At 42.3% G+C, this 18551-nt stretch overlaps 1 protein-coding gene across 1 annotated transcript in view; it reads left to right on the forward strand.

Annotated features, from left to right (window-relative positions):
• Window positions 1–1574: 1574 nt before the first annotated feature.
• The window catches only part of bean1 (brain expressed, associated with NEDD4, 1), a 64551-nt gene continuing 47574 nt past the window's right edge, over window positions 1575–18551 (forward strand). The window contains exons 1-2 of the mRNA XM_049600231.1: window positions 1575–2212; window positions 16782–16904. Of these exons, the coding sequence (XP_049456188.1) occupies window positions 16880–16904 (25 nt within the window). The 5' untranslated portion in view covers window positions 1575–2212; window positions 16782–16879. The remainder of the gene's footprint in view (window positions 2213–16781; window positions 16905–18551) is intronic.

Here is an 18551-nt window from a genome sequence, read left to right on the forward strand (position 1 = left end):
GGCCGCAGCGAGGGGGCGGTGACAAAAAGCTGCGGTGAAGTCGGACAGTTTCCCGACAGTTTCCAGCAGCCTTCAGTCCGTGCAGGAAGTCACACACTCACTAACATCCTGTCTGGAATTAAAAAAGTGGTCAGACCCATATATCAGTTTGTTTTCACCATCAGTCACACATGTTTTCTGTTCACAGAATAAACCTTCAGATCAGACAAATACAATCTTAATCTCTAAAATACAACAAAAATGAGTAGTTTATCTAAAACATCGTATTGTTGAGTCGACATCTGAACCAATCAGCTGTTAGATCAGGTGAGAGCCAGGCGGTGCAGTCGGTGGAGAGCAACTGCAGCGCCTGGCTCTAAAAACTGAGGCCGCCGTGCTCTCGCGGTTTTATCGCCGTCCACTTTTGTAATACGTCAGAGCAAGTCGGGATGAAGTCGGACACAAAACTAACCGGCATGCATTGTGCGCCGATCGCCGGTGATCGAATCTGCGCAGGCCTGGCTCATCTCGAATGAACCTATTGCAACTCTGGGTTGAGTTACCGAGTTGATATCCAGCGTCGTGATACCGATTATCCTGATTGCCATTGTTAGGGTTAGTCAACCCAGGATAGATCTGGGTAGCCCAGGAAAGGTTGATCTCGCTTCGTGGTACAGGCCCCAGGTCTCACTCCGAAGTCACAGATATCCTGCGCATGGGCAGTGACTTGCGGCATCAGAAACAAACGAAAATCGGCCTTTAACATCGGCATGATACGCAGCTGGTTGCCATTATAGTTTAACGGTGCCCGGGGATGGGACAAGGACGAAAGTTAAGGTGGCGAAAGTCCAAGTCAGTCGTGCTTTTATTTTGAAAGCGACTGTGTGTAAACATTAAGTTCCCTGTGAAAACAGAAGTGTATTTTGAAAACAGACAATGCATGTAACAGGCTGAAGTTGACATGGTGTCTCAGAACATCAACAACCAACACACCCAGGGTACCTTGGACGTTGTATGTGGACGTGGAAAGTCCATGACCAAACGTTAATATGTGACGTGGTCGGAGTGAGAATGTGTTGGTTACGTTCACGATGTTTATTGGCCTTAAATTAATCAGGCAAAATCTGCTTCATAAACTTTAGTCAAATTAACTCAAAATCAAAAAGTTGTGGACTTTGTGTGTCAAGTGAGACATAAAGTTTTGATGCCATTTTGACAATCTGGGGCATTTGTGTGTGTCTTTACATTAAATTCTGTGTCATGGATGGATTGGGGTTAACAGTGTGTGTGCATGTAATAGCATCTTTGTTTATTTCTGTCTATTCCTATCTTACTGTAAATGATTTGTGTACATATGTGGCATCACTATACAATCATTAAAACTTTCCTGCACATATCTGTGTTTTGGAAGCTAAACTGTATCTGAACTGAATATACTGAAGATGTCTTTATGGTTATGTTTTGATTTTAAGAGTTAAAGGTGTAGATTGAATCTTCACAGCTCAGTAACAGTCTGACTTGTAGCGCCGGGGTGATTCCTGCACTTTAAATCGTTGCACTCAAAGCATCATCTCTCTTTTTTTCGGCGAGGCATTTCCTGGCTGGCTGTCTCTCCATCGGCATATGCCTGCTCTGGATGATGCGCCTCTCTTCCCGAGCATGACACACTTACTGGGCTGCAGAGCCGAGCCACGGGACGAGCCACGGGACAGAGACACGGAGAGGAAGCCGCGAGGACACACGAAGACGACGACGACGATGATGATGAGGAGGAGGAGGATGCGGGAGAGGAAAGCGGATGAGAGCTAATGATGATGCTATCGACAGAGCAATGCTCGTAGAGAGAGGAGAACAATAAATAAAGCTCTGCGGGTTAGTGGATGGTGACAGTGATGATGATGATGATGGGGATGCTGTGAGGACGGGACCGCTCGGAGGGAGGATGCGTCTCTGCCCAGTGTGTTGATCGTCGTGCGGGTAAATCTCGGGTATCACCGAGAGTTTAACGAAGCGCTATTCTGAGGAGGTGGGCCAAGTCCCGGGAGAGAGACAGAGAGAGGAGGAGACACACACACACACACACACACACACACACACACACACACACACAGAGGACCTCCGGACTGACTCGGTGATGTTGTTGCTGCTGTTTGTCAGTGATGTGAAGCGACATTAAGGAGCAGATGAAAGGACTCCTGCCCGCGCGTGGACACATATTTCTACATCTTTGCAGGTAAGAAACTGATCTCTCTTTTCCTGTCTCTCCACATGCCCATCAGAACTCTGCCTCTGGTCATAATAATAATCCAAATACATACAGCACACAGCCACACCACTCCAGATATAGGAGTTAGAGGGAGGTATGGCTGCAGTTCATACCTTTTAAAGTGAGTTTCTACTGACAATATCCTCAGAGTATTTTCACCTCCTACAGTATCACTGTGATATTATGTAATAATCCAGTATGTGCACTGAAACAGGAGATTGATAAAACACTGTTGGTCAAGCTTATCCAGTGGTGGCATGCATTTATACATTCATTTTAAGTACTTAAATTCTGAGGTATTTGCACAATATCTGTATTTACAAATACTTTTCACTCTACTATAATTAATTATTAGATTAAAAGAACATGACTGGCTTATAATATAAAATGTACCCCCACAGATTTATTTTTCCAACTACCCACTGGCTAGAATAAATGTTGGCATTATATGTTTCTGGAAACCACAGATATGCTACGTATCTGTTTGGTTTAGGCACAAAAACCACTTGGCTACAGTTCGAAAAAGATCACGTTTTGGGCACAGTCCCAGCTGGAAAAGCAGTGATGTCTCTGTAAAAACAGAGCCGCTTTTTGTGGCACTATTCTCTCTGGAAAAACAGCAACGGGTCGCCAAGAAAACTCCCACATTTGGTGCCTAAAAAGTCTGTGGAAACGCAGTGAGCTGAGGGTGCAGGTTTTGTTCCAACGCTGGAGGAGACAAATACAAGGGTGTTTGGGGTGCTGTCCACCAGAACATTTTAAGCATCAAACAGGATTTTATATGCACCAATTTGTGCTTTTCTTCACCAATCTTTGGTGTAAATGTCTTTAAACCTGTCAAATAAAAGTCCTCTCTTATTTTTGTTTTTACTGGGGAAGACACATGCACATTTAAGAAATATTGACGCAAATGTCTCTCCTGTGTTCCCCTTTGAAATCTACGCATCCAAGCAACAGGTCGTGACAAAACACCAGAAGGCGGCAAGGCAAGGACATAGGTTTAGTTTTGGGGGCTACACATATGAGACATGATGTTTGGTGGTCCTCCACCAGAACATTTAAAGCATCAAACACCTAATTTCCTGCAGTCTGGTGAGTTGTTATGCACCAGTTTTTGTGAGAGGTGCCCAAACTTTTTCGCTTAGAGGGCCAAAACTGAATCTTAATGGTGGGCCACATGCCTAAAGTTAACACCTATTGTATTTTATTATATTGTATTGTAAGGTGTAAAATGGTGCTGGGATCCCATGCCCCTTAATTGGGATGCCTCTTGTTTGTCTCCATTCTTTTCTTACCTCACGTGTGCCAATATGATTTTCTTAGCAAAGTCTCACTCTGCCCATCATGCTCAGATTAGGAAAAATAATTAGGGACACCAGATATTTAAAGAGCATTAAACCTTAAAAAATGAAGCAGAATAAACAGTGATTTATATTATAATTATTTTAGTATTTATATTATTATTATATTATTTTATAACATGTACAATTAAGCACAGAATGTCCCCACCACATCCCGCCAATTTCTACACCCATGCAGCAATGGGTCGCGATGAAACACCCATGTTTGCTGCCTCACAAGGCAAGGGCACAGGTTTCATTTTCAACACTGGGGCAGAAACATGAATAGGGAGCACTCCACCAGAACATTTTAAGCATCAAACACCTTATTTCACACATTCTGGAGAGGTTTTATGCACCATATTGTGCATTTTCTGCATCATTTATGGTGTAAATATCTTTACACCTGTCAATACAAAAGTCCTCAGCCATTTCTCTGTTTGTATCGGAGTGCACAAATGCATTTGCCCTACATATTGAAGGGATGTTTTACCTGTGTCCCCCCTCAAAATCTACACCTATGCAGGGTCTCTACAACACACCCATGCTCTGAGACTTAAAAGCCGCTGGAAACACAGCGGTGACTCGTTAAATCACAACCAGTTTCATTGTTTGTTGGTCGTGAACAGTGGTCTGCAACTTGGCAGGTGTCTCCCCTCCACCTCAAAAAATACGTCACGTTAGGAACGTTGATATGATACAAACATATGTAACATATTCGTGGTTTGCAGAACCATGGTGACTGGGCTTTATTTACGACGGCTGGGCTGTAAATAAAGTAGTGAGAATGACCTCCACCTCGACCTGCTGCAGTATGAAGAAGCTGATTATGCATGAATGCATCAGTGGTAATAATCCAATAACTGAACTGAACTGAAGAGAAAATCTGCTGCTTAATGAGGTCTTTTACTGGTTTATTAACCTACATTTTGCTGCAAAACATTTTAAATGCAGCACTCTTACATGTAAATGTGTAAAAAAACAAACAAAAAAAACTTACTAGTTTTACAAATGAGTCTAAACTCCTCTTCCATCACTGGAGCAACCTGAACAAATGAGTGCAGAAACATGATGAATGCGGATGCATACAGGGTGTGAGGGGTCTTAATGCTCCGATGAGTTTTAAATGTCCCTTGCAGTCATCGGATCTCCACCTCAGCTACGGGCAAGTTTTGATGGACAGTGTGACACAGGAGGGAAACAGAATCAGCGAGTCAATATAAATACAAAGAAACACACACACACTATCCAACAAGAGCCCCCTAAACTTATGTTACTAAATGATTTTACATCTTTTTCTTCATCTAAGGGATTCGCAGCAGCGCCTTTTGAGGCAATTAAAAGTAACATAAAGTGAATTTACTATTGCGCACCACAAACACACTGTAGGTCTCTATAGGGCTGCCGTAGGCGTGTTATAGTGATTTTTGGAGAGGCTCATCTCTCTTTCTCTCTCGCTCAGCTTTCCTCCCACACACTTTAACTCTCTTGTTTCAGCAGTGGATACAGAAGCCGTACAGTAACAGTATGAGTGCAGGGAGGGAACGCTGGCCAAATGTTTCTGCAGGTTACTTCATCACTCAGATCGGCATGCATAGAGTTATATAAAGTTGTTTAGGCCTGTAAAAGAGAGGAAATCCAAACAGGTGCAGGAGGTGACGTGATGAAACCATATGGGTCAAGATAAAAACAGAAAACATTTCTGAAAATCATTTCTCAAAACATATTTACAAAAATAAAGTGCAAAGCATCCACAGAAAATATAAAAGTCACATGATACAGTGAAAGTGTGGTCGACTGTGTCGTTGTGTTAAAAGCCATACTTCCAGTTTTAATACGTGCGAGTGTTTCAGTGACAGCAGTTTGATCTAAAGAGCCTCACAGTGTCAGGAGTACATACAGTCTTCGTGCTGGGCTCCCCGGAGGATTTCAAAGCCCTTCCATGTGTTATCTAAGTGCCTTTCTCTCTCCACTCAGCTGTGAAGGTCAACGCTACAAGAAGCCCTTTGACTTTAGTCTGACACTGACAGATTTATGCAACATGTTTGACTCTTTAAACCGTGACAAATTCAACATGCTAAAACTGGATATATGGGATCTATGGTGCAGGTTTATCTGTCTGTGTAAACAGTGGTGTAATGAGCAGACTTTGGCTTAGTGCACATTTAGCAAATAAACAAAGCATTAATTAATATTGTTCTGTTTGCATCAAAATAATTTTGGGATGATGAAACAGCCCCGTTCTTTAAGAAATTACAGAAATAACGCAGGATCTGTTTAAAGAAAATGCAACCAAATTGCAAGAACAACACATTGGAATTGTGTTTCTTTAAACCACAGGTATGTTAAATTTGTACATTATTATGTAGCGGATACAATTAAACTTTACTTTGCAACATCACTGTGGTTCAAGTGTGGTTTTGTTTAGACACAAAAACCACTTGGTTGCTGCTTCTAATAATCAGTTTTGGGGACATGAACTGCAGTGATGTCATAGTCAAAAACAACACTTTTAATGCCACTATCTGGCAAGAAATATAGCGACGTTTGGGTTAAAGCAACTGTTTATAACGCCACTATCTGGCAGAAAATGCTTCAATGTCTCGGTAAAAAACAGCAAGCTTTTATGCCACTATCTGGCAGGAAATGCATTGATGTCTTGGTATAAAAACAACTACTTTTCATGCAATTATCTTGCAGGAAAAGCAGGGATGTCTATGTTAAAATGTACTGTCTGGCAAGAAATTCAGTGAAGTGTCAGTAAAAATCAGCTGCTTTTCGTGCCATTATCCATCAGGAAATCCAGTGATGTCTTGGTAAAAAACAACCACTTTTTCATGCCATTATCTGGTAGAAAATGCATCAGTGTCTCTGTGAAAAACACACACTTTTTATGCCACTAACTTGCAAGAAATGCAGTGATGTCTCTGCAAAAAACAACTGTTTTTAATGCTACTATCTGGCAGAAAATGCAGTGATGTCTTGGTAAAAAACAAATGATTTTCATGGCACTATCCCTGGTAGAAACTGTGACAGGCTAATAAAACACAACTGATTTTGATGTTTGTTTGCTTGCTTGTTTGCTTCAAAGGCATCTTGATTAGGTGTCACACCATTCACCATCCACTACTTCTAGATGACAAAGTAAGCTCATATACTGTGTCACTTTAGAAACGTTGATATGTATGATTTGTGCAAGTGTAACGTGTTTGTGGTTTGCAGAAATGTACAATGCCAAAATTTTCTTCTGGCGACTAGGCTGGAAAATGAAAGGGAAGTTTGAAATAACCAAAATGTGTGTTGTTCCCCTCTTTCAAATATATTGATTTTAAATGTGGACTCATCATTCATTTGGTCGTCTCATCCACTCTGTTGTAAAGCCGAACTACAAGCTGCTGAGTAAAATGTGATTAACTCTGATATTAATGATGACCAAAACCTATAAAGGAAAGATCCAGATTACTAAAGAAATTACTGGTTAGCACATTAAAGCATTTAAAAGCTCCATGAACACAGTGGAGTAACTGCAGATTGTGTGATAAACTCAGCACCAAGTGATGAACACTCTGTTCCACGAGGACTGAACCTCTGACCCTCTCACTGCTGGGTCGACTCTGTGACCCAGCTGTCATGCGAGTTGAACCCAGGGGGCTCTCAGCGATGGCATGGATGCTCTATAACCGCGGGTCCCGCCTGCCCGGCTACAAACACTAGTCAGCGTGAGATTGGTGCCGTCGTCGGGGCTGACATGTGGAATGGATGACAGGGCTGTGTGGGCCAAATAGACTGTCAGAGAGAGCTGGGAGGAGATGGATGAGAGGAGGGACAGAGAAAGCAACAGAGAGGAAATACCAGATACAAAGATGAAGAAATGATGGAGTGCTGTTGTGGCTACAGGCAATATCTGACTCCCTCTGTTCCTCTGTCTCCGACTGTCCCTCACTCTCTCCTTCTTTTCTCTCACCTGCTTTTGTCTCATCTGAAGAGAATTACAAAACCTGCAAAGTATATCGAGCTGTCCTGCGATCATTAATGGTGCCAGACCTCAGAGATGTGTTACAGAAGCTATTGGTGTGTTGTGGATGAACTATGTGTAATGTTTGGTGTTCAGGTAGAGCTTGGTGCTTGGTAACCCAGATGGTCACATGATAAATATCAAACACAAGCTCTTTATGAACTACCAGTGGAAATACCAGTGAATTATGAACTTTGAATGTTTTGCTCTTTTGGATCAGGGATGCTGCTCCAACATAACAGTTTTATAATGGAGCATATTCCCAGCGCAAACATCTCATGTATGCTTTGAATGGCATTTTGTTTGATTTCCAACAGATAAATGAAGAAGAGAGTCAAAGTTCAGAGTGCAGTATTATGATAAAGTAGTGGTAGTATCATGTGCGTACTGCATGCAACACTAAGTACTTTTTACGGCCAGCTGCAGTATGTTGCAATTCAAAACACATCTGAAGTGTTTAAGTTTATTTTGAAAAAGACTGTATGCACTTAACAATCAGAAACTGTACATTTCCTGTGACAACGGAAGTTTATTTTGAAAAGAGGCGATGCATATTACATGTAACTTGACACGTTGTCCCTAAACGTCGAAAACTAAGCAGGAGGGCTTCAAAGAGCATCAGAAATTGAAGTGACAGGCCACCAACCAAGCATTGGTGTTTGATGGTTGGCATTTGATGATTGTGGTGTCCAGTAGGGTTGTCATGAGAACCGATACTTCAGTATCAAGTCGATGCCAACACGCAAAAAATCCGTCGGTACCTGTTTTTTTTTGTCGGTACGGTAAGTACCGGATACAACTTTTCCCTCAGCAGGCCGTGTCGATTCCTGTCGGAACTGACGGGGGCAGTATACGCGTGTCAATCGGTGCTGAGGACAAGCGCCGACGAGGATCTCCATCGTCTTTGCTAGAAACAATGGCTTTTACAAGTGCTGCTGGAGCCACAACACCTCGGCTTGTCGAAAAGTCAGGGAGTAGAAGTCGTGTGTGGAGAGGGTCTCATTTACACTGCAAGCGATGCGTTTGTGTGGCGCTCGCAAACGGTCGCTGTTTACCCGTGGTTTCATTTCAGTGAGCATGTTAGGCAGGTTAGAGCATTCACACCGCATCCTTTCTACGCGCTGCTCGAGTCGCGCTGCTTTCGCGATCAAGCTCGAAAATAGAAGAGATGCCAATTTTTTGCACGAGTCACAAGCGAATGGTCGCGGTATTCAACAAAAAACACGAGTTTGTGTGTGTTGTGACCTCTCTCTGCCACCATAGACATCTCCGCCTTATACATGCTTCATGTACTTATCCATTTGTAGTGCTAAATATTATAAGCACTGGAATAATCACTAGCGCGCGAACCTGTCCACCCTGGGCTTTGGGTCCAAACTCACTTCTTCTTCTTTGGGGTTTACTGGAGATTTACAAACGCAGTGCATTACCGCCACCACCCAGCAACTTTGGGTGTGGTTTGTATTTTGACGGGACAGCAGTGGCTGCTGGGCAACGCGTCTGTTCGGTTTTGGTGTGAATAAACGTGTGCTGCCACATCGCTTGCGGTGTAAATGAGGCCATAGAGTTAAAGTTAAAGTTTGAAACAGTTTTAATAAAGTAGTGAATTTAGAAATACATGAGTTCTGTTTTTTGATTTTTATCATGGTATCGAATGAGTATCAAGAATTGTGGAAATTCACTGGTATTGGTATTGACTACTGAAATTCTGGTATCATGACAAGCCTAGTGTCCAGTAGTGCCCAGTAGCTCAGTGCTTAGAACAGGCATCCCATGCACAAAGGCATTGTCCTTGCCCCAGAAGCCGTGGGTTTGATCCCAGCCTGTGACCCTTTGCTGCATGTCATAGCTTCTCTCTCCCTTTCACAATTAAGTCCTTCCTGTCTTCCATGTACTTGCTTAACACCACATATTCCTGTTGGCTTCGAGGGTTGTCTCAAGTACCCTGCGTCCATTTGGAGCACTGGTTGCGCACATCGTCCGAAATCAACACTATGCATCCACAAGATGCACATGAACAGTCACGACAATGTGGTGATGTGACATGACATTTGCTTAGGTGCCTTACATCTATGATGGTGCTGCTGTTGCTTTTCCGCTGTGATCTCAGAATTAACGATATAGATATGTCTTCCTTAGATCATCCAAATCTAAAAGGTCTTTGTGGTGTGAGCTCTCTGGTATGCCCTGTAGTGGAATCCTCCAGAAGTACCCATAGTGGAAAGGAAAGGATGTGAACAGTTATGTTCCTGATGCAGCTGGTTGTCTGTGCAAACACGTGGTTAAAAAGCAAGTATGAGCCTGTACAGTATAACAATGTCCCTCTCCTTCTGCCTTTGCGTCTTAGGGAGAACAGTAATTATCAAGTTAACATCATCATATCAAATATCATCAAGTGCCGTGCTCTGCCTAAACAGTCCCGTCTCTGTCTTGCATGTACACTAGTAGCAGGGTTTGTGTAATTGTATGTGAAATTTGTATGTACAGTATTTCCTCTGCTCTTCCTGTCCTGGTGGGATTTTCAGGAGCCTTTCATCTCCAACCAAACTCTCTCTGAGGACATCTCTACGTGAGAAATTTTGAGAAATTGGCAGTAGCCTCCTGTTGGCAACTGTAAGCAATGCAAGTCTGTGGAGAAATGACATCATTCCCATTTTAAAACTGCATTCAGGTCTATAAAAATCTGACTCCTCCTGAACACCCTGTCTCCTAATCTTCCTGGAAATGCATTATATGATGCAGAGAGTTTGACTTTAAGCCTGGGCCGCATGCAAATTTGCCTCTGCAGCTGTTTGGTTTTGCCTTTTTGTCTTGTCTTCATCGTTTCTGCACACTTTCTAATTCATGATATCTCTTGCCAGGCTGTTTATGAGTAAGATTTGTATCTGAATTAACCTCCCCTGGTTAAATCTGTTTAAATAAAATAATTCGAACACACACAGCTTTATCCAGAGTCTCAGGAACAGGGGTCAGCGTGTAAGTGGTTAAAAAGGTTTTCCCTGTTGAGCAGTAACCTTCTATTAAAGGCAAGGCTCAGTTTGTGGTGACAGTAATCAGCTTTTAATGATGCTTCAGTGCAGCAGCTGAAATTCCTGAAAGTTGTCTTAAGAAGCTTCTGTTGCAGAGATCGTCTCTCTGCAGTGTGGAGCCGGAGCAACACTTGGGCTCAAATAACTTCATCACTTACCTTGAAACATTTGATTCATTTGTCAGATCAGTTCTATATTAACCAGAAGGAGCAAATATGGGCTCTACAGAGAGCAATATTCTAAATCATAGTTTCAAAGTGCAGTGCCAGATAAAGTGTCATTTAAACGACAAACAACACTTATCGAACCCAAAACCCGAAGTTGGTCATGGTTGTTTTTCCAGTCAGCAACATGCTGTCTTGATTACTTTCTCCAGGATTTGAAATGTTTTCACTTGTATTTATATGAAAAATATAAACACAACAAAGTAATAGTGAAGTCAACATAATACCAGATTCCAATAAATGAAAATATTGCTGCTTGGTAAACAACGATTAGATTAAAGGTGCAGTGTGAAAGATAACAGGAGATTTAGTGGCATCTAGTGGTGACTGCTGCAGATTGCAACAAGCTGAAACTTCCCCTGGTTAGAAAATCTTCAGTGTTCATTGTTTAGGAGGTTTTTACTGTGAGCTGAATTATCCACAGAGGTCTCCTCCTTTACAAAACAAACAGACCAGGTGCTTTAAACCAGTAAAAACACAGAATAAAGCAGTGTCAGGTTGTACAGTCTGTGTTTTTCAGATGCTCTTGTCGCGCTGGTGACTGATGCGACAAACAAGAATGTCTTTATCTAGAGCCAGTGTTTGGTTTGTCCATTCTGGGCTACTGTAGAAGCATGGCGGCACAGCATCATGCAACATGGCAATTTCTGTAGACAGGGACGGGGACCTGCTCACTATGTAGATTCAAACGACTCATTCTAAAGCCCAGCGCAGACAAATCATTCACAATGAGATGAAACCGCTTCAGAACGTAGCAGAGAAAAGTAGCAGCGGTGTGAACTGGCCGTCTGAGCTCGACTCAAGCTAGCTGATGGTGTCACCTGCAACTCAGCTGGTCAAATCACCGGCAGCTGGTTTTAGAACGTAAAGCTGGTCAAGTCAAAATGACCACACACCGCGTGCTGCTTGCTGCAGCAGGTGCTCCGTCCCCACTGAGCCCTCTGTTTCCATCCTCACGGTGTGCTGGTGTCAGACAATGGGTCGCTGCTGCTGCTGGCTGTATGTGCTTATGCCCCGCCCACACACACATTCTCATTGACTGATGGATTGGCGCTGGTTATTTATATTATTGTGGTGTATTGATTATGAATACAGTCCATCTGATGCTGGTTTTGTTTCATCACTGTAGCCAGTATCTCACTATCACTATCCTCATTCAGACTTTAAGAAGCTACAAATTATATTCAGCCACAAAATAAGTCTGAAAAGCTGCAAATCAGAACAGAAGCACAGAGAGTCGTCAACTAGAGATGATACGCCATCTCATGGCGGTCACTTCCTGTCGACGTTACAGATCAGAAGCACAGAGAGTCGTTGACTAGAGATGATACGCCGTCTCATGGTGGTCACTTCCTGTCAACGTTACAGATCAGAAGCACAGAGAGTTGTTGACTAGAGATGATACGCCGTCTCATGGTGGTCACTTCCTGTCAACGTTACAGATCAGAAGTACAGAGAGTTGTTGACTAGAGATGATACACCGTCTCATGGCGGTCACTTCCTGTCGACGTTACAGATCAGAAGCACAGAGAGTCGTTGACTAGAGATGATGCGCCGTCTCATGGCGGTCACTTCCTGTCGACGTTACAGATCAGAAGCACAGAGAGTCGTTGACTAGAGATGATACACCATCTCATGGTGGTCACTTCCTGTCAACGTTACAGATCAGAAGCACAGAGAGTTGTTGACTAGAGATGATACGCCGTCTCATGGTGGTCACTTCCTGTCGACGTTACAGATCAGAAGCACAGAGAGTCGTTGACTAGAGATGATACACCGTCTCATGTAGTTGACTTGGTGTGAACCAGCAGGTTTTTAGAACAGCACATTGCCAGTAGTTGCCTGTTTCAACTTGTTTCATTGCAAATCTTTGTTCTAAACTGGGCTTCAGGTAAAAAATACACAATGGTTGTTATTTTCAGGTGATTATACACTAAAGAAAACATATTTATTGTGTTTATTTACCATTTCTGGCAACATTTCCCCCCAAATCCTACACACTGGACCTTTAAAATAGAAATCAATGAAGCAGAGCAGGTGTTACTCACCAACACAGGTACCAGAGAAAGTGACCTTATCTTATTTTATGCTTTCTTTTTAAACTCTCATGCAGTGTAAATTAGAAGAGGTCATTTTGTGTTTCTTCTCTCCCCCTTCATGTTGTAGCTTCAGTTCTTCCTGCAAAGCACAGTCGGGTTGGAGTTGACACAAATCCTTTGAGTTCTGTTCTTTCTCACACACACACACACACACACACACACACACTGGGTTGTTCTCATCCCAGGCTTGCACTGTGTGTGTGTGTGTGTGTGTGTGTGTGCGTGTGTGTGTGGCAGAGCAAAGCGATAGTTCAGTCTAGCTGCCAGAGTGTGTTGTCTGTAATATCTGTCTGTGTGAGCAGGGACAGTTATGTAACAACAAAGCAGAATGCATCGTAGGTTCACATGAGTCACACACACACACACACACACACACACACACACACACACACACACACACACAGGAAGTGAGGGATTAGATCTTCCACAGCGCTCATGATTGATCAGAATTAGAGGAAGTGCAGCACGACATCTCATCGCCGTGACTCGACAGTGATGGAGTGTTAGACTACTTGGAACAGGTTTACCAAACTCCATGCTGTTGGTAGAGACCGCTGCATGTACAGTGCCTCAGTATATCTCTTTATAGGCTCACATCTAAAGAATCTGAACTGAAGGTGATGGTCTCTCATAAGACAAAGACATTCATTAGAAAACAAACAGCACAGAAAAGCTTTAGTGAATGTGGGAATAAAATGAAAGAAGCCAAGGAAATTCAGCAGAGCTGCTGCAGGAGCTGTGTGAAAAATCACAAATTAAAAGAACATGAACAAGAAGATACTGGATCTCAGAAGATACTGGATCTCAGGAAACTTCTCTAAACAAATAAATACAATAATTTTACAACTCTAAAAAAAAGTAAAATTAAGTAATTGAACCGAGTCCAATATCTGTGAGCATCACTAACAGGTGCCTGTGGGTGAGGTCGGGTTCAACTCACCAAGAGAAAATTTCAGTGTTGTACGTTTCTGCAAACAACGAATATGTTATGTTTGCAAAGTTCATCTGTATCATATTAATGTTTCTGAAATGACACCTCAGCAAGATGCCTGCCAAGCCAACCACAGACCAGTGTTTGAGACCAACAAATAACACAACAGGTTGTGTTTTAGTGAATCACTGCTGTGTTTTCGGCTGCTTTATAGCAAGCAAACATGGGTGTTTTGTAGCGACCTCTCACTGTGTTTCCTGTACAGTTTTTGAAGGCACAAAAAGCAGTTGTTTTTTACTCAGACATTGCTACTCATACTGCTGAGATTGTTCCCTCCCAAACCAGGTACTTTGAGCCAAAACATGATCTTTTTCTAACCATAACCAAGTGATATTTTATGCATAAACAGAACAAAACACAGTGTTGTTGAAATTAGGGCTGACTCAAATGCTTTGAAGGTTTGAAGCTTGGATTGTTGCCATGGTAATCAACATCAAAAACAGTAATCAAATGCTTCGACCAGCTCTTTACCCTCGTACAGCTGGGAGTTGCCCTTCCAGTCTACATGTGCTTTGTGGACTTGGAGAAAGCTTACAGCCATGTCCCACCGGGGATGCTGCTACGAGCCATCCACTCCTTGTTATATCCAAAGTGAGAGCTGTGACCGCATAGTTGGCACAAAGTAAAACACATTTCCGGTGGGTGTTGGCCTCCTCCAGGGTTGTCCCTTGTCTCCAATTGCATTTGATATTCATGATGTGGTTCTGTTGGCTTCATCACATTGTAACCTCCAGCATGCACCAGGGTGGTTTCCAGCCTAGTGTGAATGAGATGAATGAGAGTCAGCACCTCCAAATCTGAGGCCATGGTTCTCTGCCGGAAAACGGTGGATTGCACCCTCCAGGAGGGAGACAATAACTGCCATAAGCAAAGGAGTTCAAGTACCTCAGGGTCTTCTTAACAAGTAAATAGAAAGGAGCATGAGATGAATCTGCAGTTTGGTGCCGCGTCTGCAGTGTCTGCAGTGACTGGGCACTGCTAGTCGTGGTGAAGAGAGGGCTGAGCCAGAAGGCAAAGCTTTTGATTTCCTGGTCCATCTATGTCCCAAGCCTCACCTTCGGTCCCATTTATACCACAACGATTTCAACTGAAAACAGTTGAAAAGTAGCTCAGACATGCAGTAGAGCCACTGTTCTTTTACATCAAAAGAGGCCAGTTGAGGTTGTTCAACATCTGATCAGGATCCTGCTGGGCGCCTCCCGTTACAGGTGTTCTGTGCAAGTCCCAGTGGTAGGAGGCCCCAGGGCAGACCCAGAACACACTGGAGGTGTTGTTTACCTCGTCTGGCCTGGGAAAGCCTTAGGATCCCCCAGGAAGAGCTGGAAAGTGTTGGAGTACTTTGCTCAGAGAGGCAAGCAGATGAATATCGGTGCATGGATGCATGGATGAATGGATGCATTGCCCCAAAAATCCCATGAATAAAGACGGCATTATCCAAAATTTTTCATTAGTCTTTTTAGTTATTCTCAAACAGACAGTTTGGTGACTCCATCTCGCTCTCATCTACTTTTAGTCACCAGCAGTCCAGCACTACTTAAACTAGGACATTTTGATGACACATGACGGGCTGACACATACTGTATGTAAGCAAGATGTCAAACACCTCAGTTTCAAAATTTGCAAAGATAGCTCCCAAAAGTCGAGTGCCAGATATGTCAAAGGAAACTGCTACAAATCCACGAGTTCACCTGAAAACTGTAAGTAACAGCTTGTAAAGTGATTCATTTTTTATAGCTATTATGGCTAATGTATGACCTGTGTGCAAATAGAGTGGCTAATTGTCATGTCTCTCGAACCAGCATTATTCACAAACATTTCTCATGGAAACTTCAATGCCTGAAAACTGGTATTTGGGACAGTCAAATGTTTCAACGTGTCTGCTACAAAATGTTGTGAAAATGTAACGGTGGTTACATGTGGTTTGCAGAAATGTACAATGCCTACATTTATTCTGGCAGTTGCGTTGCAATCAAAGGACAGGGCAGTATGGAGGATGTGTTGTGGACAGTCTCAGGGCAAACAACTTGGAGGGTAGCTTGAAAGATGAGGGAGGCTCTAACTGATTCATGCTTAACTAAGTCACGTCAAACTGCACTGCCACTTTCCTGCATCACAGAAACTATAACTTTAGCTAATAATGATAACAAAAACACAGGGAATAAAGACCGTTTGAATCAATATTAAAGATTGCATGAGCTTCCGTGACAGCAGCTGCAAGTTTGCTTGGGAGAAGGAAATGTGAAGCCTGCAGATACGCTGCTTTAAAATGCATTCAGTTCAAAAGACCTTTATTTACACATGTAGATTTCTTTTCTCTTCAGTGTTGTTCAAGTGTGTTTTACTTCTGTTGTACTCATTCTTACTCCCCTGTAGTAAAGCACTCATATTTGCGTACATGTATTCGTGTGTGTGTGTGTGTGTGCGTGTGTGTTTCAGGTATTGATTGGAACATTTGAACCCTGTGGCCATGTTCCGGAAAAGAGCAATGAACACACACGTCCGAACACACACAAATTCACACACAGGGTGGCGTGGGTGGCCACTTGACTGCCTCTCTTACACACACACACACACACACACACACACACACACACACACACACACACACACACACACACAGACGCCCACACACTGCCTGGGGCTCTATAAACAGCCGGGCTCGGAGGTTGTGACTCTCACATCAGTCTCTCCTCCCTCCCTCCCTCCATCTCTCTCTCCATCTACCTGCCTGCTGTTTGTTTTCTCTCCCTGCTCTCCACACATTGTCTCCTCACTAATGTGCTGATCTCTCCCTCCTCTCCCTCCTCTCTCTCTCTCTCTCTCTCTCTGTCTTTGTAGTTACATATACAGCAGCAGCACTGTGTGGCAGAGACCAGTTGACGTTGGCGTCCTGCCTGTTGAGATGTGCCAATAGGAAACACTGTGAACAGGGGTTCATGCTGATGAAATTGATCTGCTCAGGTAAGACCCTGTTGTCCTTCCTCTCTCTTATCATGATATTTTTAGGCTTTAATTGGTCTCTGGATATGTATTTGTTGTGTAGCTACTAAGAGGGGAGTTGCATTTCTCTTGAAAGACACGCTGTGTGATTCCTACTTTGTAATGTGACGTGACAAAGAACAGCTGCATGTGAGCATCATGTGGAAAACAAAATTACATAACAGCAAAGGAAGATGTGTATCTATGTTTACAGGAATATAATATCAAACTCTAATATCATATGAAACCTGATCTTTATAATAAAAGAGCAAAGTTGTCAGTGTAAATAAACGGTGAGAACATACAGTGTTATAAACACTACCTAAACTCCATATTTAAACCAAATACACTCAGATATTTGTGGGGCTACATATGAATACAGTTAGACCAGATGTCCTGTAGTGATTAACAAACATGATTACTGTCGTATTAAACTTAGTAAGTATTTGTCTGTCAAAAGTTTTAGGTTGAAAGAAAGTAAATGACATACTTTTTATACATTTTTATTCTCTTAAGCCTTTGAACTCTGCATTTGCAATGGTCCGCCAGTATCTACATTGGTATTTTTGTTTATTGTGATATAATTTCTCCGAGTATCTTCAAGTGTTTCATATCCCTAATATCTGTACAACCTAAGATAAAAGGTTATTTAAGTCAATAAAGCATAATGATCGATAAAAGTATTGAAATTGTGCCATTAAAGACCAAAAAAAATGCAAAAATCGCATGTTTTTTCATCAGATTTTACAAAATAAAAACACAAAACATGTTTATCCAAATGATTTTTAAATGCAGAAACATAAAGAAAATATACTATGTGCATAATTTAGTTTTTGAGATACGTTAATTTTTATGAGCAGAGTTCAAAGACGTTGTGATAGATTCATTTGTTCCTCTGCCGCCACTGCGCAGTTTAGTACACGTACTGCAGCGTAATGACATCATCATGAGCATACAACGTGAAACAGTGCGCAGAAGCCTTAGCTTTCTGCTGCCAAAAAAAGGAAGAATGTTCTCACCTTTATGGTTTTTATTTTAGATACAAACAGGATTATGCAAACAACGATTTCCTGCATTATGGGCAAAATACCAGTGTAACTATGGCAAAATGCTACTTTAGCTTAGCATGAAAGGTAGGGTAAGATAAGACAATGTGAGACAGTGACGAGGAAGACAGAAGCCTTCGCTTTCTCCTGCAAAAATGTTCTGGCTCTTATGGTTCTTGTTTTAGATCGATTTAAAAAGGATCATGCAAACAGCAATCATCCACTTTTGAGTCCCTGATTGTGTGAAAATTTGCAGGGAACACATGCATGTCATTGTGTGTCAAACATTACATTTAAGATATATAGATGCATCAGTGCAAAAACAGTCACTGGCCCTTAAAATCACACATCAGTCATCCTTTGATTTCAACATTATTGCAACTTGTGTTTATGAGCACAGCAGTTTAAAGGAAACTCTGGAAATATAACTTACTGCTCATTTCTGAAATGAGGTAACAAAGAGCCGAAGTCGTGTCGTGTGTGCCTCTACAGTATGATCTGATTTGCTGTTGTTGTGGGTATCCTTTGTTTATTTTTAGCTGGATTGCAGGTTGAGCTTTTAAACTCAAGGTAGACGTATTTA

The sequence above is a fragment of the Epinephelus fuscoguttatus genome, linkage group LG16 (assembly GCF_011397635.1).
Source record: "Epinephelus fuscoguttatus linkage group LG16, E.fuscoguttatus.final_Chr_v1".
Lineage (NCBI taxonomy): Eukaryota > Metazoa > Chordata > Actinopteri > Perciformes > Serranidae > Epinephelus > Epinephelus fuscoguttatus.